Source organism: Balaenoptera acutorostrata, chromosome 19 (genome assembly GCF_949987535.1).
Source record: "Balaenoptera acutorostrata chromosome 19, mBalAcu1.1, whole genome shotgun sequence".
Taxonomy (NCBI): Eukaryota; Metazoa; Chordata; class Mammalia; order Artiodactyla; family Balaenopteridae; genus Balaenoptera; species Balaenoptera acutorostrata.
The window spans coordinates 53,209,838-53,232,933 of NC_080082.1; the positions used below are offsets into that span (position 1 = coordinate 53,209,838).

At 53.9% G+C, this 23,096-nt stretch overlaps 1 protein-coding gene across 5 annotated transcripts; it reads right to left on the reverse strand.

Annotated features, from left to right (window-relative positions):
• Positions 1-5,139: 5,139 nt before the first annotated feature.
• Positions 5,140-17,414, reverse strand: LRFN1 (leucine rich repeat and fibronectin type III domain containing 1). Of its 5 annotated transcripts, none has more exons than XM_057533445.1 (5): positions 17,337-17,414; positions 14,846-14,878; positions 12,577-12,631; positions 10,721-12,163; positions 5,140-6,886 (listed from the first exon to the last, which is right to left on the reverse strand). In XM_057533445.1, exons 4-5 carry the CDS (start codon positions 12,124-12,126, stop codon positions 5,974-5,976), a joined length of 2,319 nt encoding a protein of 772 aa, XP_057389428.1. In that variant the 5' UTR covers positions 12,127-12,163; positions 12,577-12,631; positions 14,846-14,878; positions 17,337-17,414; the 3' UTR covers positions 5,140-5,973. The 5 variants fall into 5 exon arrangements, with proteins under 5 accessions (XP_057389428.1, XP_057389430.1, XP_057389429.1 ...); XM_057533447.1 differs by lacking the exon at positions 17,337-17,414 and adding an exon at positions 17,260-17,304; XM_057533446.1 differs by lacking the exon at positions 17,337-17,414 and adding an exon at positions 17,135-17,161.
• Between the last annotated feature and the right edge of the window lie 5,682 nt (positions 17,415-23,096).

Consider the following 23,096-nt stretch of genomic DNA (forward strand, 5'->3'; position numbering starts at 1 on the left):
TGTGTGTGTGTGTGGCTGTGGGTCTGTGACTGAGTGTGGATGTCTGCGTAGTGCAGGCAAAATTGATGACAGGTTGCACATATTTGCGTGTGCCTGACTTCTGTGAATGTGTATGTATATGTTTCCAAGTGAGTATCTGCCCGAACCTGAGTCCAACTGAAGATGTATAACAACATATTCATGCCCACGTGTGTGTAAGTGTGTGTGTACTTATGCACATGTTTATATATCTCTCCCTGTCTGTGTGAACTGTATATCTCTCTTTTCCATATGTACCTAGGACAGATGGAAGTCTATATCAGTCAGGATGCTTTATCCTATAATGTGTCAGAAACCCAACTCAAATGGATAGAACAAAAATGAATTTATTATGTCACAGTAAAAAGTGCATTGGGGGGCTTCCCTGGTGGCGCAGTGGTTGAGAATCTGCCTGCCAATGCAGGGGACACGGGTTCGAGCCCTGGTCTGGGAAGATCCCATATGCCGCGGAGCAACTGGGCCCGTGAGCCACAGTTACTGAGCCTGCGCGTCTGGAGCCTGTGCTCCGCAACAAGAGAGGCCGCGATAATGAGAGGCCCGCGCACCGCGATGAAGAGCGGCCCCCACTCGCCGCAACTAGAGAAAGCCCTCGCACAGAAACGAAGACGCAACACAGCCATAAATTAATTAATTTTTTTTTTAAAGTGCATTGGCAGGGCAGTTCCAAAACTCATTCATTCATTCATTCAACAATGTCATCGGGGAACCAGGTTCTTTCCATTTCTGTTGACTGATTCTTACTCTGGCTACCTCACAGTCTCAAGATGGCAGCCATGGCTCCAGCTTTCACACAAACAATATCCTCCAAGTCATAACAAACACCCCAAACTTAGTGGAGTAAAACAACAACTATCTTATTATGCTCACAGATTCTGTGGGTCACGAAATTGGACAAGGCCCAGTGTGGATCACTTGCCTCTGCAGTTTGGAGTGGCCATGAGACTAAAGGGCTTCTTAAGTGAGTTAATTTATGTAAAGAATTGAAAACAATTCTTGGCACAGGTTAAGCCCCATATATGTGTTTATTGCTGTCATTTTTATTATTTTGGGATTTTTTTCTTCCCTAACACAAAGAAAACTCTTGCATTTGTTCCCTTCCTTCCTGCTTAGTTCATTGGTATAAGGATGAGAGACCTGGAGCTGTGACGGCCAATGAGGCAGCAACCCTAGAATATGAAACTATTCTTCTAAGGAAGGTGGAACAAAATAGTAGGAGAATGGGTCATTGGTGATATCAATAAGCTGTTGCATTAACAGCTCCAAACTCCCAACTCCAGACATATTAAATGAGATAACCAAATATCCTGAGTCATGTTAATTGGGTTTTGTTTCTTCAGCCAAATGTATCCTCAAAAATCCATCTCTGTATGCCCAGCAAAGAACCCAGAGGAAGAAACCAATTATTTGATAATAAAAATTTGAATCATGTAGGACATGTCTGAGTTCAGGCATATACTCCTTTTCAGTATGAGTGCTGTAATTGAAACAAGGTTGCAAACCTCTGCTTGGAGATGCCAAGGCCTAACAAAGAAATTTTGAACTGGATATATTTTGGTTTGCCTGCCCAGCGTCCATTTCACCTGGTAAAGCTTCTCAATTTTCCTTTGGGGCATGACCCCCCTTTCCCATTCCCTCATTGGTTGGACATAAGACTCAGGTGTGCCCAGAGCACTCCATCTCCAGAGTAAAGTGACCAGTCTTCCCTTGCCTCCCTCATGACAGCCTTTGCATAAGCTGTGCCCTCTGCTTGGGACATGTCCCCACTACTCTCCCACCACTACCACGTCTTCATCTAATTTCCATTCATTCCCTGTGTCTCAGTAATATCACTTCCTCCACCAAAAATCCTTCTGAGTGGAGCACTGAGGTTTCTATTGCTTTTATATGCCCAATAAGTTTTCCCATCCTACTTTTCCAGTGACTATTTAGGTTCAACCATATGAAATTGTCAATGTTCTGCCATTTCTAACCTACAAAACTGGCAATTTCATATGGTTCACCCTAAAATTTTTAGCACCTCCCCCTTCCCCAGGCCAAACGATCTGGACATGTGACACCAACCTGGCCAGTCAAAGCATTCCATTCCTTTGGATATCACAATCAATGCAGGGGTGGCATGTGTCCCCAGTCAGGCCAATCAGAGCCCTTCCCTGGGATTTTTTTTTTTCATTTAGGACTGGAGGAGATTTTGCCATTTTACCTCTGGGCTATGGTGCTAGAAGGATTGAGTCTGTGTCTGTAAATAAGTGGCCATTTCCCCTACTACATGCAGTTGAAGGGGATAAATCTGAGCTGAGACAAGCGGAGAAGAGAAATGAATGGGAAGACTGTCATGATGGAGTTGAGTCTGGGTTCCAGTCTCTAAGGCCAAGTTCCTGGTAGCTTTACCCTTGATTGTCTCCTTCCTAGCTACATGAACCAACAAATGCACACTTTTTACACCTAATCCAGTTAAGCTGACTTCCTGTCACTTGCTACCAAGACTCAAATACACTTCCCTGAACTTCCAGGCAGGGTAAGGCAGCTCTTCTGGGCTCTGATAGGCTTTATGTTTCTCCCATCGCAGCCCTATTGCCATCTGTCTGCCTGAGCTCCAAGAGGGCAGGAACTGGAGCCGTCTTGGTCAATCGGTCACTGTTGACCAATTGGTCACTGCTGGGTCTCCAGTGCCCATCACAGGGCCAGGGCACAGAGCAGATGTTCCAATACTCCCCTCTCTCACCTAATGTACCTGTTCTTGGGTTTAAAGCTCTTAATTTTGGGAAAAAACAAAAACAAGCATGTCATTGGCATTGATAAATACTTCTCTGTTAAATGAAAGACCTGAAGTTACAGGGGAAGGAAGGTGATGGCTGTCATCCAAAGGGCTGAACCAGGGACCATGTGGGCTCCAAATATGCCAATGGGTGGATGCCAAGTTCTGAGGTGGCAGTTCCTGATTTTGTTTTGAAGACAGGCACACCCTGCTCAAAGCTGGATTCTCCATGGAAATCAGGCCATATACTGCCCCAGCTGAAAACACGCCACTGGCTTCCCACAGCTCTGAGAATAAAATCTTTACTCTTGACCACAGCCCACAAGGCTCTGCACAACCTGCTCCCTGCTTGCCTCTCCCACTTGCTCTCCTCTCACTCTCCCCCTTATTCCAGTCCAGACACGCTATACCTCCAACACACCAAGCACACTCCTGCCTCAGGGGCTTTGCACATGCTGTACTCTTTGCCAGGAATGCTCTTCCCTGGCTCTTCCCACAATGGATTTCTTCAGCTCCAACATCACCTTCCTTGACCTTCTAACCTAAAGTAAGCCTCTCAGTCATCCCATCCCATCATCCTGTTTTCATTCTCAACGTGACACTTATTCACTACCAGACACTCATTATTTACTTGCTTGATTACTGTCTCCTGCCTCTAGAATATACGCTCCATGGGGCAGGGGTTTCTCGTTTTGTCTATTTTGTTCACTGTTGTATCCCCTGCGCAGGGCCAGGTACATAGTACATGCTCAAGAAACCTTTATCAGGTGGATTAGAGACAATATAGTCAGATGGTTAGGTGTGCAGGATTTGGAGGCAGTAAACTTTCCAATCATGGCTCTGCCGTTTACTGCCTGCATGATCTTGGGCAAGTCCTTACCTCTCTGAACTTCAGTTTCCTTATCTAAAAAAAGAGGGTACACAAGGCCTCTCGCCTTCTGAGATGGCCCACGCTCTGTCTGTGGAGTGTGTTTCTCTCTAAGTAAATCCACTTCTTACCTATCCAAAAATAAATAAATAAATAAGAGGGTGCACACACCGCACACATCTGTTGCAGAGTATAGATGTAATCATGCTTACTGTTTGAGTAAACCCATTTTGTGAGTGCAGTGTGCCAGGGGCTGAGCTGCACACGCTCTATTCATGCATCAGGGAGGGTTTGTGAGCACAGTGCCTGGTGTGTGGGAAGCCCTCAGTACCCAGGAGTCGTGATGACTGAGATAGATAAGTGTGGCTAGGCCACTGGGTGATTCTGGCCTGTGATTCTCTGGTGTCTCTGTCCTTGCTGCCTCCCACCCTGTCTGCCCAGATCCATTCCCCTCCCTCCTGCCTGCTCTGTTTCTATTTCTGTCTTTCTCTCCTCCTCCCCAGCCCTCAGGAGGCCCCTGGCTGGCATGAGGCCTTCTTCCTTCTTCCCCAGGATCGGGAAAGAGTTTTCACTGCAGGGCCCACCCGCCGAAACAACTTCCCTTCCCCAGCCACAGCTCACACCCTCACCTGAGAAACTCCCCTCCCCACACCAAGCCCTGCGCCCTAAGCAGACCCCTTCTCTACCTAAGAGCCCTCAGATTCCAGACAGCATGACCAATGAGCCCTTTCCCTCGTCCCCTCCCCCACCAGGCTGGCTTTGGATACCCATGCTCAGCTAACTAAGGTCCTTGGGGCCACTCCCCAGCCTCCAGACACAGACATCAGAGGCTACATTTGGTAGTGGTGAGGAACAGATACTGAGGTCAAACTGCCAGCTCTCCAATTTCTTCACCAGGGGAGCCTCGGGCACGTGACTTCACCGCTCTTGGGTGCAGAGTCCTGTCTGTAAAATGGGGCCAAATGCATCTGCCTCCAACAGCCGTCCGACCCTGGAGAGATGAGCTGTGCTTAGCACAATGCCTGTGTGTAGAATGAACACTTCCTAGCTGCTCAGCACTAAAGACTCAGAAGCCTGCCTGCCTTTTTAAATCCCAATTTTGCCACCTTCTGGTTATGTGACCTGGGGCACGTTACTTTACTTCTGGGCCTCAATTTACTCATCTATAAAATGGGATAATGGTACTGATGTCCTAGGGCTGTTGTGAGGATTAAACGAATTAAGTGCTTGGCACACAGCAAGCACTCACTAAACCTTAGCTATTGTTTGTGCCGTTTGGGGTTTGGTTTTGTTTTTGACATATTATTCCCCACCTCTAAGTCTCTCAGAGGGTAGGAAACTGTCTGCAAATCTCCCTGGGCCCAGTTAGCTGTCCTACCTTCAGTCTCACTTAAGAGCCCTTATGCTGTAATCTAGGTCACCCTCCCCCTCAACCTCCCCAAGACACATGGACACACACAGAGGTCAGCAGAGCAGCCTCAGACACAGAAAAATGTTTAATTCTCCTGCGGCGGAGGGTCCCGGCTCCGGTAGGGAGGGGGATTTGGTTTTGGATTTTGTTCATGTGGGGATTTATTTGGGGGTTAAGAGGAAGGAATAGGGGAGAGTCTGGTCCTTCCAGTGGGACCTGCCCGGGAGAATGTGTACTGGGGAGATATAATCTGGAGAGACAAGGAGGCTGGACGCAATACGGGAGTGCAGAGGGAGAAGAGATGACGGGACAGAGAAATGAGAGACAAACAGGGAAGGACGTAAGACACAGACGACAGAGGGCGGGACAGAGACAAACGAAGGGAACAGAGAAAGGGGCACCCCAAGCCAGACCCGACGGGACCAGGGAATTGAATGGGGTGGGGGTGGGGGCTTTGGAGGCCGCCGCGGGACAGAATAGGATCTAGTCCAGCCAGATACAAGAAATGGGTCCCTCGCCCCTGCCCCGGGTCCCGGGCGGGGGTAGGGGGCTCGTGTCTCAGTGCTGCAGTGTCGGGGGGGCCCTGCCCCTCCCCGCGCTTCGCTGTGTAAGGCACCGGCTCCAGCGAGGTCCGCGAGCGCGCGGGGGGAGGGGCAGGAGGGGGGCTTAAAGTCCGTGGGGGAGGGGAGCTCGGCGGCCCGCCCTCAAACCCCCCTGAGCGCGGGGGCGTGACCTCGAGCCGCAGCCCAGGCCGTCCACCCCCTCCAGGGAGGAGAAGGGCACGCCTCCCCTGCAGTCCGACGTCGTAGCTCGGCGCTTTGTCCCCCGAGTCCTGCCCCGGCGTCCGGGCGGCTGGGCGATCGTCCGCGGCACCCAGGCGTCCCGGCGCCCGCCCGCCGCTCACACGGTACTCTCCAGCATCCACTCGGTGCTGGTAAAGGCCAGACGCGCCCTGGCGGAGCCCAGCCCCAGGTCTCCGTCGTCCCCGGCCGCGCCCCCTCCGGCCCCGTCCAGGTGCGGCGTGGACCGGTGGCGCTTTGTCCGCCGGGCGCGGCGCGGGTAACTGTGGCTCTGGAAGAGCGCCCCGTAGTCCCCGTCAAACGAATAGCGCTGCTGCGGCCTCGGCCGGGCCGGGGCTCCCCCAGGAACCAGAGCTAAAGTGGGGGTCGCCGAAGCCAGCGGTCCCAGGGCCCCAGAACGGCTCCTCCGAGGGCCCGCAGCGGCCCGGGACTCCTCCCCGGAGGTTTCCTCGGACGGCAGCAGGCACAGCGAGGTGGCTGAGCCACCCAGGGAGCGTCCAAGGACCGCCTCCGGTTCCGCGGAAGCCGTGTCCGCCGCCACGGCCTTTGCCTCGACAGCCACCGCCGCAGCAGCCGAAGCTGGCACCTCGCGCAGCGCCTCGTAGCGGTCTTGCGCCGGCGGGGGCGGGGCTTGCGTTGCGCCTGCGCCTGCGCCGTTGGTCTGAGAGCACACGTGGCTGACCCGCGGAGGCGACCTGGAGGTGCCCTTGACTCGGCGGCCATCCCCATCGCCGTAGACCTTGTAGCGGATCATGAGCAGAACTATGAAAACGAGGACGGAGGCGACAATAACACCCCCGATGGCGATGATCATGGTGCCGCCCAAGAAATGGGCCCTCAGTGGGCGGCAGGGCGCGGGATCCCCTGCCGTGGTAAACTGCACGCAGCCCACCACTCGGGTGGCGGGCAGCGCCGTGGCCCCATCGTCGTAGACGGCCAGCACGCACAGGTCGTAGGCGCGGCCCGCTGCCAGATCATTCACCAGGAAGGTCTGGCTGGTGGATGGGATCATCCTGCGGGAGGGGGCGGGATCAGCGCGGGGTTAGCGCCACTCTGAACCACGCTGCTTCAGTTGCATGTCCCACCCGGGGGGACCAAACGATACATCCCTACCAGTGTCTCACCCTCTACTGGGACAACAGCAGCCATTAAAGCAACAAATTCTCACCCTCTCAGGACTTTTGATACAACCCACGCCCCTTACCTGCATGCCCCACCCTCAGACCCACCTCCTGTCCGTGTCTCATCACCTACTAGGATAATTTTAGCCATTCATCTACCCTCATCTACATATCCTGGCCCCTGCCAGGGAGGAATGCTACAGTTTTTATGCCCTGCCCTCAAGGAGCATGCGCCCTAGGAGTGTCTCATTCCTACTAGGACAAATGCCATTCAAGCGTTCTTAACTACATATTCCCACCTTTAAGGGGATGGATGCTACAGGCCACGCCCCCTTACCTGCATGCCCCACCCTCACTCAAGTGGACAATGAGGTCACCTCACACCCCATCTTACTCCTACTGGGGCAATGGGTGCTCTTCTAGTTCCTCTCTTCTACACATTCCTGTCCTTTCAGGGAAACCATGATACAGACCACTCCCCCTCATCTGTACATCCTTGGGTATACACATCTCGTAGCTGCATCTATCTTCTGGGACAATTTCCAAGCCCCTCAACTATATATTTCCGCCTACTAAGGGGCCACGGCTAAAGGCCACTTCCTTTCTGACTGACAGGTGTCTTCCAAGCCACACCCCACAACGGTCCACTGGAGACGGTTCCCCGACTGTGCCTAGGACCATGTCCACTCTTTGCATGTCCTGCACCGTGTCCAGGTAACAAAGGCAACCACTCTGTGCACGCCCTGCCCCTATACTGCCTGAAGTCACTAAATCATGCCCCCCCGCCCCGGGTAAGTCTCATCCATAATTGGGGCAAATGTAGCCAAGAAAGCATGCTCCTTTCTTGCTGTGGGCCCCTGCCCTCAAATAAGCAGCAGTGTAGAGAAGTGGTTAAGCTGACAAAGTCTGAGAGCCACGATGCCAGGGTTTGAGTTCTCTTCTGCTCCTTGCTAGCTCTGTGACCTCAGGCAAGTTTCTTAACCTCTCTGTGTCTCATTTCCCCCAAATGGGGGTATTAACAATTCCTACTCCATAGAGATGGCGTGAAGTATGATGAGTTAACATACCCAAAGCCTGGCACTTAATAATTTCATTAACAGCTTGCGTCCCACACAATGCTGGCCAGTAACCCTTGCTGTGGCTCAGTTGTGCTCCTCCGCATCTATAAGACCATTCCCACTAGGCCTTGCCCCTCTTCTGTTGGGCATATCCCTTCCATGTCCAGCCTCGGCTAACCTGGGACTGCCACATGCACATAGATTTGCATGCACTCAATCTCGCAAGCTCTCCTCTCCCACAAAGCTCTTAGTGGGTCACCAGAGACAAGAACCGCCTCTTCATCTGCGTGGGGACTATGCTGCAGGAGCACCACCTCTGCTAAAGGCCATGCCCCCATCTCTACAGGCCACCTTCTGGTCCTGACACCCACCTCAGTTCTAGCCAGGCCATCTTCTGGTCCTGAAACCCACCTCAGTTCCTCCACCTCCAGAAGGTTCCACCACCACCAAGAGCCATCCTCCCACCGAAAGACTTCAAGTAAGGCCCTCACCACCTCATAAAGGCCCACCACCTCTCCGACTCTGCCCCTGCCTGCCATTTCACAGACCACTGCCCCCCCCCATCCAACCTTGGGCCCCCTGGCTGTAAGTCTTCCTCTTCCTCTCATCATCCCTTCTCAAAGAGCCTTGGATTCCTTTTGCTCCTTCCCCCAAAATAACCAGTTGCTAGGGACTCCCCCCCTTTTCAAGGACAGAGGCTGGCTCCTTAAGAAAGCTTGAGCCCATGTGTCTCTAATTGGCTGTAAGACCCAAGCAAGCAGCAGAGCAGGCTTCTGGTTGGTTGTCACCTCCGCCCATGGCGGCAGTGAGGAAGTTAACCCCTGCAGTGCTGTAGCACAGGCGCCTGCAATGGGGGACGGAGGATTGGAACTGTAGCCCTACAGGGAAGGGAAGAGTCCCAGGGTCTGTTGCCCAGCTGGAGACAGAGGGCCATCAACGTCGGCATACATGCAGGGTCTGTGGACCTGTAAACCTCCCTCCACTCCATCATGTAGTGACCATGGGTTAGAGAGAGAAGGAAAAGAGAAAGAGAGAGGTGGAGAATCACAGAAACCAAGAGCTGTTTACAGAAATGTATTATCCATCTCCCCTAATCCCTGCCTGGCAAACAGTAGGTGCTTGATAAACATGTGTTCCATGTAAAAAGGGCAGAATTAGGAGTTAGAAGGGTAAGAACTAGAATCCTGGCTCTGCCTCTTTCTGTGTGACCTTGAGCAAGTGACTTCCCCCAACTGAGCCTCACCTTCCCTGTCTGTAAAATGGGAGGGGGGATCATAGCTGCCTCACAGCGGAGTTGGGAAGGTCGAATGGAGTAGCATCCTTGGTAGTATCTTATAAAAGTTTTTGTTTTGTTCATTTGTTTGCCCTAATGTTTGTAAGACTGGGCCAGTGTTTGATCCATCTCGGTAGGCCTGGGCCCAGCATGGAAACTGGCATGCAGTAGGCATTTATTCAGTGTTTGGTGACCAGATTCAAAAAGAGAGGAAAATGAGGATGACAGAGACAAGAGAAAAGGGAGGCATCTACTCATTCAACCAACAATGGGAAAGTGCCTACTGTGTGCCAGGACCGTGGCCAAGAGAACACTGGGCAAGGTGAAGATGGACCCCAAGAGGCAGACTTCTCAGTGCAGGTCTGAGCACCCCCAAGATCTGGGGTTGCCCACAGGTGGGGAAATGGCTCCACCCCCTCTGGCGCCCCCAAGTGAAGTCAAACACAGGATTAAGCATTCAGCGGGCACTCTACAGTGTGCCCAAGGGAGGCAGAGCCAGGATGAAGGAGAGACGTCCACAGAGTCCACAACCACCTATCAAACGCCCACTGTGTGCCAGGTCTGTGGCTGTGAGCCACACTCACAAACTACCCAGCTGGAGACGCAACGCAAGGCCAAGGCTGTTAATTCATCGTGTACTATCTGCCTCCTCCCTCTGGGCTGTGAGCTCCCTGAGGGCAGGGACTGCTCTCTTGGTCTCCCTGTGTCCCCTGCACCCAGCTCAGGGCCTAGCACAGAGCAGGGGCTTAGTGCCTCATGAGGGCAGGAGGGAGAGAAGGTACAGACAGACAGAGACACGGTGAGAACAAGAGAAAAACAGATGATGGGGAAAAGTAACTCTTTAACATCTGTCTACACCATACGTGTCTGTCCTCACCGGGGCAATGGCTTCTAACCCAATGGATGGTGGAAATAATTTGTATTTATATCTTTTTCTCATACTTTTCTGTTTCTATAATGTACCCAATGTGTTGATACAGTAGCACTGGTATATAATTTCCAAATATAAATGTAACTGTAAATATATATGTGTGAGTATATTTCATGCTCTAGAATGTTTAACTGACAAGGTAGACAATCAGACACCTTTGGCGAGCAGTGATGTAGACCATGAGCCCCATGAGAGCAGTGATCATGCTGGGCGCATTCACAGTTATAACTCCAGTGCCCAGCCCTGGTCTGGCTCATGTGGGTGCTAAACGAAGATATGCAAAATGCGTGAAACACAAAGACAGTGAGACAGAAAGAGAGAGAGAAGGAAATATGGCAAATGAGAGCCAGAGACCACTCTACATACCCATCTAGAACCCCAGCTGAGCAAGAAGGCCTAGTGAGCCGGCAGATGGGAGGGAGGGCCCCTGGGGTGGGAGGAGGTCCTGGGACTGCAGCACCCACCTGTAGACAAGGGAGTCATCTGCGGAGCTGTTGTACTGGACCTGGTACATGCGGATGCCAGGCACGGGCCTCTGGGCTGGCCAGCGGATGAGCACGGAGCTGGAGGTGAGCTCGGCAGCCACAAGCCGGCGCTCAGCCCCAGATTCATTGGCACCAGGTCGGCCAGGCGTGGCGATGTCCGAGGAGCCAGGCTCGGTGAGAGGTGGCGGGGCGGCCGGTGGGGGCGCCATCAGAGGCAGAGGCACCACGCACACCTCCACCGGCGCCGTGGCTTCCCCAGCGGCGTTGGAGGCGATGCAAGTGAACGTGCCACTGTCCCGCAAGGTGGTGATGGTTACATCCAGTGTCCCATCCCCCCGGACCCGGGTCCGGCTCGAGTTCCCCAGCAACCGCCCGTCAGGTGCCACCCAATGCACCACCGGCTCAGGGTCACCCACAGCGCGGCACCGCAGGCTGACCGCCTGGCCCTCCACCACCAGGGCCCGGCCGCCTGCCTGCCGAGTGATCAACGGAGGTTCGCACAGGAACTCCTCCTCGGGGATGGACCAGAAGTAGCGGTCGGTGAGGTGCTCAGGGGTGGCGCACGTCTCCAGGTCATCCTCCCTTGTCAGCCGCCGCAGCCAGAGCAGCTCGCAGTTGCAGTGCAGGGGGTTGCCGCCGAAGCTGACCGTGAGCGGCGTGGGTGGCTTTGGCCCGGGGCCTTGGGACCTCAGGAAGAGCCCATCAGGGGGCAGTTTATGCAGGCGGTTGGAGGTCATGTCCAGGCGAACCAGTTTGTGAAGCTGCACGAAGGTACCTTCGGCGATGTGGTCGATCAGGTTGTGGTCCAGCGTGAGGGTGTTCAGGTTCACCATCTGGCCTACGGCCTCCCACGGCAGGGCCTCCAAGTTGTTGTAGGACAGATCCAGGTCCTCCACGGTGGAGAGAAAGGCATCGAAGGCGGCCGACTCCACCCGGCGGATCTGGTTGTTGCCGAGGATCAGGTGGCGGAGGTTGCCCAAGCCGCGGAGCTGGTCGCCCCGGACCTCCGCCAAGCGGTTGCTGTCGAGGTGCAGGGCGCGGAGGGCGCGGAGGTCTGCAAAGGCGCCGGCCGCCACCTGGCCGATGGTGTTCCGGGAGAGGGTGAGGTGCACCAGGCTGGTCATGTTGGCGAAGTCTCGGCGGCGGACGGCCGCGATGAAGTTGTCGGTGAGCCGCAGCTCCACCACGCGCCGGTCGATGGCCGGCGGCACAAAGAGCAAGCCGGTCTTGGCGCACAGCATGGTCAGCGTGGGCGCCACGTTCTGGCAGATGCAGCGGCCGGGGCAGGGCTGGCCTCGAGATGCCCCCGCCCAGAGGAGCAGCAGAAAGGGCAGGGCAGCAGGCGGCAGCGAGAGGAGCGCCGAGGAGAATGGGCCCGGAGCCATGGTGCAGGGGGAAGATGGGAGGAGTGGGAGGTGAGATCTGCAAGGAAGGAGAAGGGTCACCCAGGCGTAGGGCTTGACCACCAGCCTGGCCACCCTGGGATTTCCTGCTAGGAGTCCAACCCAGATCCCTCCCTTCCTGACAAGCGGGTCCTATAGGACAGTGACAAGACTGATCATCAGCTGGCATGCACTTGTTAACAGGTAACAGTATTTCCATGCTGCTTGGTAAATTACCACTGCCCCACCTCTGAGTGTCCTACCCCCACCTCTGCCCCTCTTCTAGGAGCTCCCAGACCTCTTATAATCTCCCAACCAGAGGGATGTCATCTGGCCCAGCCTGGGTCTTCCACTACCCACGATATATTTTGAAAAATCACTGCTGACTAGAGCTTAAAGTCATGGATTTCAAAGCCATACTCCCTGGGTTCAAATTCCAGCTCTGACACTTACTAGCTGTGTGACCTCGGGCAAGTGTCTGAACCTCTCTGAATCTCGGTTTCTTCATCTGTAAAATGGAGATAAAAACAGGCCTTACCTCTGTGAGGATTAAATGGATTAATGAGCATGGTGTACTCAGAACAGTGCCCAGCACATAAAATGTGTTCAATACATATATGTGGATAATTATTATTATTATCATCATGTCCAATATGTGCCAGACATAGAAATGTGCACTATTATTAAGAGCAAGGGCTTTGAGATCAAATAGACTCAGGTTCAAGTCCTGGCTTCCCCAACTTGCTAGCTCTGTGACCCCAAACCAATGATTTTCCCTAACTAGGCCATAATTTCCTGATTTGTAAAATGGTCTGATAATTGTACTGTCTTCATTGGGTTGCTGCAAGAGTTCAGTGAACTCATTCATAGGGGTCACTGAGCATGGGGCCTGGCACACAGTAAGTATTCAGTAAATGTTAAGTGTAATACACGCCCCGCCCCCAACCTCTGGCTGTAGCAGAGGGGGTCTGAAGGTGGAAGGGGCTGAGAAAAACACATCAGTCTCCCTGCTCAGTCTTGAGAAGTCTTTCTCTGAGCCTGGTTTCATCCTGGGCTCTGCTGAGCTCCCACGCAGAGGGCAGACTTTCATGCTCACATTAGTGGGCACAACACAAGGCCCCATATATGCCTACACACACACACACACACACACACACACTCACACACACACACACAAAATCAGGCTGTGCCTCTGCTCCAGGCAAAACCTTCCGGCGGGGATTCCCCCTGCGGCAGCTGCAGCCCACGACATGTCAGCTCCCATCACAACACAGGGTGGGTGGGGGGTGAAGAGAAAAGGATGGGAAGGGGGGGGTCCCTGAAACTGTTTTCACCCCACCCCATGCCCCAGTCCCTGCTGGCCCACCTCCCAGGAATCTGCATTTGGGGCCTGTGGCCTGATGTGGCCTTGATCCTTTGGCCCACGGGGAGGGGACTGTGGACACAGAGAAGGGACCAAGAGACAGAGAGAGACGAGGGGGAGGGAGAGATGGACTCACAGTTACAGAGAGACAGATTCAGAGAGAGAGACAAAGAGACAACAAGAGAAAGAATCTGAAAGAAAGGTGAAGATACAGTAAGACTGAAGCAAAGAGAGACAGAAAAACTGGGTGGAGGAGACACACACAGAAAAGAGAGAGTGAGACACAGAGATGGAGAGGGGGAGAGACAGGAAGAGAAACTAAGAGTGTTATAGAGACAGATAAAGACGGGAAGAAAGAGAGAGACTGAGGGAGACGGTGATGGGGCTGAAGAGAGAAAAAGGCAAAGTCAGGGCATCCCACCATCTCTGAGGCCCCCCACTAATTCGTCTTGCACTCCCTCCAGGACACTGCTCTACATCGGACAGAAAACCCTGGCCTGGGAGGTGGCGCTCCCAAGGTAGGAGGCCCAGCTCTGTACCTGCTTGGCAGTAGGGTCTCTAGGGCTCAGAACCACAATCTATGCAACGGGAAGTCCCACAGCTTGGGTGGGACTCAAGTTGAAACTGTAATAATAACACTGAAAACAGCTAACATTCATCGAGAGGCAGTGCAGCCTTGCTGGACAGAATCTGGCCGCAACCTTTCCAGGTTCACACCCCAATTCCCTGCTGTGTGACTTGAATCAGGTGACTTCCTCTCTTTGTGCCTCAGTGTGTTCATCTGTAAAACAAGGATGATAGCACCTGCCTCATAGGATTATTGTGAGGATGAGATGAGATAATACACTGTAACATGCTTAGAGTAGTTGCTGACAGAGTAAACACTATATAAATGTTAGCTGCTATTAGCGTTAAATTATCATTTTCTCTGGCTTTTTCTCAGCCACCAGCAGGTCTGACTATCAGGAGATTTTCCCACGTACGTGCACATACACACACAAAATGGTAAACCATATCCACGCCCCTCTCCAAATGCAGGGTCATATCATGTCAGGAAACTCTTTTGCATCCTTTACTGATATGTGGAAACTTCCCTCTTCCGACCACTTGACTCATCCTGAAAGGGGATGGCGCCAGGTCTGAGACCGCCACCTACCACCCATGCCATGGTTCTTTCGAGCCCTTACCCAAACACGACGTTCCCGACCTTGTCACTACCCCCCAGCCTGGGGGGGCACCTGGTCCCTGCCATACCCGCCACTGAAATCCATACAAGGCAGTGCTCCAGGCCTCCAGCTGGCTCAGAACAAGCCCCGTCACTCCACATCCCTCTCCCCAGCCTGTGGGACCCCCACTCACCTCTCTTCAGGGAATCAGGGCCTTGGCCAGTACCTGCAAAGGAACAAAACCACACTGTTAACATTCTTCTGGCTCTTTTCCGGAGACCTGACTCAGAGACCATCTCAGCCAAGGAAGTCCCTGGTGTGATCACTCTCTCAGCTCTCCTGCTGCAGATTCTGCATAGTCTCAGGTGGACCCAGGAAGTCACCTCTGGAAACCAAGGAGTCTGGGCCTAAGACTGTTCACCCTCCAAAACCCAAGAGTCTAGGACTTTTGTCCTTTGTCCTCTGGGGGTTCAAGAGGCTAAGAACCCCACCCTCCCCTTCCCTCAGATTCAAGAGTCCAGGTCTCAGTTCCTTCCTTTCTCAAGACGCAGGACTCTGGCCCCCCAGCCCTCTTCTCCTTCAAACCCAGGATTCTAGGCTCCCAGCCTCCTCCTTCCAGAATCCACATCCCAGTCCCCCAGCTTCAAAGACCTGAACAGTACCAGGCGATGGGGGAGGACCAGAGATTCCCATCTTCACCATCACACCACTGTCACACCAACATGTGTGGACATGCCAAAACCCACATGGGCCCACAACCCACGGCTCTCCATCTGGATTTCCATGGACACAGCAGCATGATCTGTGTGCCCCCTGCCCTCAATAGGCTCTTGGTCCAGGATGTGGGCACACTTGTATCCATGGATCCCAGCATACCACAGGTCATGCCACATGGGCCCCAATTCACTGGGCCCATAAGTGGGGTCAGCCTTGTGTCAAGGACACAGGCACATGTGTGCATATCATCCTGAATATATGTATTTGAACATATACAACCCCACCCCCAGAGACCAACGTGAACACAAAAATGGACTCACAGTATAGACACATACCCTCAAGGTTGACACACCGACACACAACCACACATACAATATTGCCTTTTCCCTTGTACACTCACACACAGATGCACACACACAACAGTGAAACCCACGTGTCCCCAGGTGCGTGCACCTATAACAGATCTACCCTTGCACACTCACCAACACACAGGGGCACACACATATAACAGATGCTCACTCGCACAAAGATACACAGGTGCATGCTCTTAAATGCCCAAACACACTCATGCAACTTCACATATCCCCATGATGCATGGTCACAAAGCTGATACATTACTACACCAACAGATGCACACACTTGCGAATACACACCTCACACACATACACAGAACCACACGTGCACAGACACTTACAAGGCTGATACATACTCAAACAAGCACACAGGTACAGAAAGATCCACCTTTGCACAGACACTCCCAGATGTTCACTCATAACAGACATGCTCACACAACTGCCCTGTGAGGGATTTACACACTTACAAATACACACAAAATACTGAACCACAGTGGCACAGTCAACAGATAAGCAGAGAATCCCACTCACACACAGTCATGGACACACATGCCTCCCAGCCCTGAGGCACCCCCGCCCCACCTACTTCCCAGGCCAAAGAAATCCTAACATCCCTCCCTCCCAGCACAACCCCTCCCCAGCCAGGTCAGAGTTCAGCAGGTCGAATCTCAGAGGGTTGGAGGCCTGAGTCGTAGAGCATTGGTCCAAGGCAATCCTCCCACCAGCAGCCCAAGGTACCTCAGCCTGGCTATCTGGATGCAGGCAACTCCGGCCCCATCTGCGGAGATCTGGCCGGTGGGGGATTGGGGTGGGATGGGTGGGAAAGGGCCGGGTCTGCGTCCCTCCCCTAGGGCCCATCTGTCCATCCCTCGGCCTCTCATCCCTCCATCTGTCCACCTACCGGCTGCCCATCCCCCCCACCCAGCCACCGGGAAGGGGAAGACATGGCCGTCTCCCCCAAGGACCGCCGAGGACCACCCCCCCGGAGTTGACATGGACCGAGGGAGCGGCAAACTCCCCTCCCCCAAACCCACACAGAGGCCTGGCCCCACGAGGCGCTGAGCCCCAGCCCCCGCCGGGAACCTGACATGGACGCACAGACACACACCCTCGGAGACATACAACCCGCAGACACACACACACACACACACGCACAAATGGACACCCAAGAGGGCACACCCGGCTACACAGACCCTGGGATGGACATCCAACCCGGACACAAACACCCAACGCAGCTAGCCGCGCGAACACACTAGCTGCGGGGGGGTGGGGTGGGGGACTCACACCTGGGCACACAACCCACGCACACACACCTGCACACAGCCCCTCCGATGGGCGCGCGACAGCCCCCCAGACACACAGCAGGAGGGGCGGCCACCCGGGGGACACACACGCACGGCAGGACACAGCACCTCGGCTCGACACCCGGCACACACCCGGATGGCCACACAAGCAGGGCGCCGCACACGCCGGCGCCGGGCACACAGAGGGCCGCGCGAGCGCACGCCGGGCCCGCCGCAGCGCCGCGGACACACACACGCTCGCACGCTCACACCGGCGCTCACACCGGCGCCCCCGCCCGCCGCCTCCCCGGCCGCTGCGGGCCGCGCTCACCCAGTCAAGGGGGGGCCCCGGGCCCGGCCCCGCCGCCGCCGCTGCCTCGCTCCGCGCCATGGTGGGGGGAGGGCCGGGGGAGGGGGCGCGGTGCCGCGGGGCCGCCTCCCTCCCGCCTCCCACCCTCCCTCCCGAGCCGCCGCCGAGCTCCGCCCTCCGCACCGCCCGCCGCCGGAGCCCCGCCGCCAACACCGCCGCAAGCGGGGAGGGGACGCCGACCGGAGGGGCCGGGCGGGGCGGCCACACGCCCCCGACCCTCGCCCCTGGGCCCGCCGCAGACCCCTCTCCCCTGCGGAGTTGCCGGCCCGCCCCCAACCCCTCCCCAGCCCCACCTCCAGCCCTGCCGGCTTCCCCGGAGACCACCAGACCACGCCCCGACTGGCATGGGAAACCCTTGAAGCCCCAGTGGAGACGTCGGATCGTGTCCCAATACCCAGGGGGACTCCAGATCATACCTTACCTCCTTTGAGAACCCAGACCATGTTCCTCAGCCACCCAGGACCACAAATCATGTCCTACTCTCCTTGGGGACCTCAGACTCTGCCCCAAACCCATCAGGGACCTTAGTCTGTACCCCCAAATCTAAGGGGACCCCAGACCACATCCCAGCATCCAAGGGGATCCACAGCACCCCCATCAGGGAGGGACCTTAAGTCATACCCCAACATTCAGGTGGACCCCAGACCACACCCCATCACTCAGGGCCCCCAGATCACACCCCAACATCCAGAGAAGATTCAGACCATATGTCAACATCCAGGGAGACCCCAGATCGTGCCTTACTCCCTTTGGGGACCCAAACCATGTTCTACAGCCACTCAGGACCACAAACCATATCCCACTCCTTCCTGGGGACCCCCTATGTCCTTCTAACCTCTCGACCTCAAACCATTCCCTGCCCCCAATAGGAACTCCAGACCACATCTAACATCTAGGAGGCCCAAATATGTCTCTTACCCACATGGGAGACCCTAAACGTTCCTGATTACCCCCATTAGATCCCAGACCGTCCTCCCCTCCAAGGCACCCCTTGGTTTACAGAATGCCCAATTTGCCCCAGATTCTTGATCATCCTCCCCACCAGTGCTGCCCTCCTGAGGACCCAGCCTCCTCCCCATTCCTATTCTCTCTCTTGAACCCTGAAGACCCTTCCCCCTCCCTGTGACTTCTGTGGAGTCCAGAATGCCGTGTTCCTTCCTTGTTCAGACCCCTTTGCCCAACTCCTATCAAATAGCTGACCCCCAGCCCCTCTCCCACTGAGTATCTCAGGCCACTTTCCACCTCTTTTTGAGATATTCACTGGCCCCTAAACCCAGCAAGTCCTCCCCTCAAAATCTGTCTTATTGCAATTCCCCAGCTTCCTGGTGGCCCAAATCCCTCCCATTTTGAATCCCATTTGGATTCCAAGGTCTTCCCCTAAACCCCTTCCCTAAATTCTTCCTAGCCACATCATCACATGGAGCTTGCCCTGCCCCCCAGATCAAGGGCATCTCTGCAGAGCTTCCCTCTAGTGAACCTCCCTCTAGTGAAGCTCTAGTGAACCACTCACAACCATTAGATCCCCCTGGGGGCACTCACAATCCCACCTCCCAACCCCTAGTCTTTAGATTTCACCATCACCACCACCATTACCACCACCACCCAGGCACCATCCCCACCTCTCACCCTGGTATTTGGTGCTCCCTGCCAGGATGTGGAGGATCAGGGCTGGGAGGACAGATGTGGGAGAATAATAACAGCAAAAGTGGACACGTGTCCAACACTACTGTGTACCAGGAATGGATCTAAGGGCTTCACATATATGACTCCATTCACTCTTCACAGCAGCCAGATGAGGAAGTCGCATTATTATCCCCATTTTACAGATGAAGAAAATTGAGCCACAGAGAGGTTTAGTCACTTGCCTAGGGTCACACAGATGGTAAATGTCAGAACAAGGTGGAGGCGAAGGGGAAAGAGGGTGAGGGCAGCCCTGGGGTGGACAGGAGTGGAAGGGGCCGAGGCGGTGAGAAGTTAATAATAAGAGACACAAAGGTATACAGAGATGGAGAAACAAAGAGCCTGAGCCCAGGCAGTGACAGCCTCACTCACAGAGCATATCTGGCCCTGTGAGCTCTGGCCCCTGCCCACCTCTTGACCTCATCCCTGACCACGCTTGTCTTTTAGCCTCAATAATGAATTTTCTCTTCTTCCAACATACCACCTCATTCCAGCCCCTTGGCCTTTGCACTCTTTTCCCCTTCCATGGCTGATCCCATCTTTTCATTCAATTCTTAATTCAAATGTAATCTCTTCAGAGATCTCTTTCCCATGACCAATTTACATCCTCACCACCACCAATTCTCCTGATGTCTGCAGATTACTTTGAAATACTTTAAAAATAAAAATGGATTAATGGATGGATAGATGGATGGCTATGTGATAAAGCAAGTACAGTCAAAACGTTAATGGTAGGGAATTCCCTGCCAGTCCAGTGGTTAAGATTCCAAGCTTCCAATGCAGGGGGCACGGGTTCAATCCCCGGTCAGGGAACTAAGATCCCACATGGCACATGGCGCAGCCAAAAAAAAAAAAAAAAGTTAGGGACTTCCCTGGTGGCACAGTGGTTAAGAATCCACCTGCCAATGCAGGGGACACGGGTTCGAGCCCTGGTCCGGGAAGATCCCACATGCCACGGAGCAACTAAGCCCGTGCGCCACAACTACTGAGTCCGCATGCCACAACTACTGAAGCCTGTGCACCTAGAGCCTGTGCTCCGCAACAAGAGAAGCCACCGCAATGAGAAGCCCGCACACCATGACGGAGAGCAGCCCCGCTCTCTGCAACTAGAGAAAGCCCGCGCGCAGCAACGAAGACCCAACGCAGCCAAAAATAAATAAATAAATTTATAAAAAAAAAAAAAAAAGTTAATGGTAGAATCTAGGTGGTGGATATATGGGTGTTCACTGTAAAATTATTTCAACTTTTCTGTATGTTTGAAATTCTTCATGATAAATGTTGGTGGAGAAAAAACCGGAGGACTCTTCTAGAGACTAAAGAGGCAGCAAAAAAAAAAACCTCAAATGGGTCCCACCATTTCTATCATCCCATCACCTCATTTTATTTCCTTCATAGCCCTATCACTCTTGCTAATACTCTTGTTTGCTTGTTTGTTTACCTATTTATTGTTTACTTATTTGTTTATTGCTTATTGTCTAGTCATTGAAATGTAAGCCACCTGAGGGAGGTGGCATGGGCACCAATTTTCTCCAGTGTCCAGAGTAGTAATTGGCACCCAGTAGGTGCTCGGTAAACATGTGTCCTTGAACTCCTCTTAGGAGAGGGTCTGGAAGCTAGATCTGCTGCAGACTCACTGGAGACCCCACACTCAGGAATAAACAGGATCTCCCAGCCTGGGGTCCCTGCAAGGGGAGGGATATATCCCAGAGGCAGGGGAATGCCCCATGAGGTCAGGGAATGTGAGTTGGCCTGAAAAACAGGGCAACAGGCAGAAGTTGATAGTGTGATTATTTCCCTGGGGCCCTAATTCCTGACCTAAACCAGCTAATAGAGATCCAATCTAATTCTTCAACAACTTAGGCCCCGCCCCCAAGCATAGGCTCCACCCTCTGTCTCTAAGGCCCCACCCCACAGCAAAATCCCTGCCCTATCTGACCTAAATAAATAACACCCCTCGGGACATCCCTGGTGGTCCAGTGGTTAAGAATCCCCCTTCCAATGCCCGGGACACGGGTTCCATCCCTGGTCGGGGAACTAAGATCTCACATGCTGCGGGGCAACTAAGCCCACATACCACAACTAGAGAGCCCGTGTGCCACAACTACAGAGCCCACGCGGCCAGAGCCCACGGGCCACAACTAGAGAGAAGCCTGCGCACCCGCAAGGAAAGATCCCGCATGCCGCAACTAAGACCCGAGGCAGCCAAAAATAAATAAATAAATATTTTAAATAACACCCCTCAAGCCTAGGTCCCACCCTCACAGCCCAAGCCCCACCCCTTTACCTTAGACACCACCCTAAAATTTATTACATTCATACGTCTTCAGTCTGGGACCTGCCCCCACCTAAGCCCCACCCCTCCACCTTAGGCTCCACTCCAAAAGCGTCAAGCTTTCAGCCTAGGCACTGGCCCTTCAGGCCTAGTTTGGGTACCCCATTCTCAGCTCCGACCTAATGTCCAGTCTTCACCTGTTCAACATAAGCCCTGCTCACATTCAAGGTTAGCAGGGAGAAGTGCCCCAGGAAAAGCCTAGGGAGCCTGGATCTGTGGGAACCTAGAGGGGAGGTTGGTGGAAAGCGAGGAGGTGGCTCCCACTTTGTACCGCCCCTCAAAGGCCTGGCCCCAAACCAAAAGCAACGCCCCATTGAGCCCACTTTGCATTGTACAGCGGTATTCTGTTCTGACCTCTTTGATTGGTCCCTCCACAAGCCCTCTACTCAAACCTACTCTGCATTGGACTGCCCCTCAGAGTCACCCTCTCTGATTGGTCCCTGCTTTCCAAACTCCTTGCTCCTGATTGGGCAAGTCCTTGCACATGCCTCTTTCTGATTGGATCGTTTGCAATCATGAAGCTGGAGGCAGACAGTTCAACTGTGGTGTGGGGGGTAGTGGGAGGAGAAAGAGGAGGTAGACGAGGAGGAGCGGGTTCCCTGAATCCCCTGCCTAAGAGAGGGAGTGGCCGTGGACCACGGGATAGCTTTGGGTTAAAGTTCTAACGGTACAGACCACTAGTTGTGTGGCTTTGAGCAACTATTTTTGACTTCTGTGCCTCAGTTTCTTCATTTGTAAATTCGGGATAATACTGGTACCTTCTTCACGGGTTACTGTAGGAATTAAATTAGTTAATACCTGTAAAGTGCCTATAGAAGCACCTGGCACATAGGAAGCCCTCAATCAAAGAGCTGGCTATTATTATCCATTTGATCTTGTAAGTTCATGACCTTGGAAAAGTCCTTTTGCCTCTCTGATCCCTTCAGACCGGGAGTTGCTGACCTCTTCATTGAATGACCCCTCCTATTTCCTCATCTCTAGCCTTCAGGAACTGAGGCTGTGCAGAGGGAGGTGTAGAGACATCCCTAGCAAGAGAAATGGGATAGGGGCACCAGCATGGGTGAAAGAGAGGAGAGGCGCTCAGCCCAACCCTCTCCCCCCAGAAAACTGAGGGCAGTGGGGATCTCTCTATAGCCCAGTGTAGAGCGATTCTATCCTGAATCCCTCATGCAAAGGGCTTGTCCTGACTGGGGACAAGGGGCAAGGGATGGGACAGAGTGGGGTGATGAGGACATGGCATGTTAAGGCTGGGAAGGAAGGGGAAGGGTTGGAGCTGGGCTTGTGGACCCTCCCCCAGGAATGACAGGGCCGGGGGAGGGGCAGCCAGGGCCCAAGGTCACTCTGTCATTGTTACCATGGCAACAGCCACCTCTCAACTGGGAACCTGGAAAAGGGTGGGAGGAGGGAGTTCCCAGGTCCCTGAATCTAGGGACAGAGAGAGGAACAATCAGAGACCCGGAGGAGAGGCAGAGAGAGACAGTGATTCAACTCTGAAGACCTGCCCATCTCAGAATCCTCAGAGCCTGGTACACTATGGGTGCTCAATGAATGTCCCTCAGAAACAGAAAGCCTTAGAGAGTCAAATACCCAGAGATGACAGAGAAAGAAAGAAGAATCTCCAGACAGGGGCAGGCAGTGTCCCTTTCCTGCCTGCTCAACCTCATACTCCTCAGGGGTCCACTGAGAGTCCTGGATCCTCTTACTCTTTC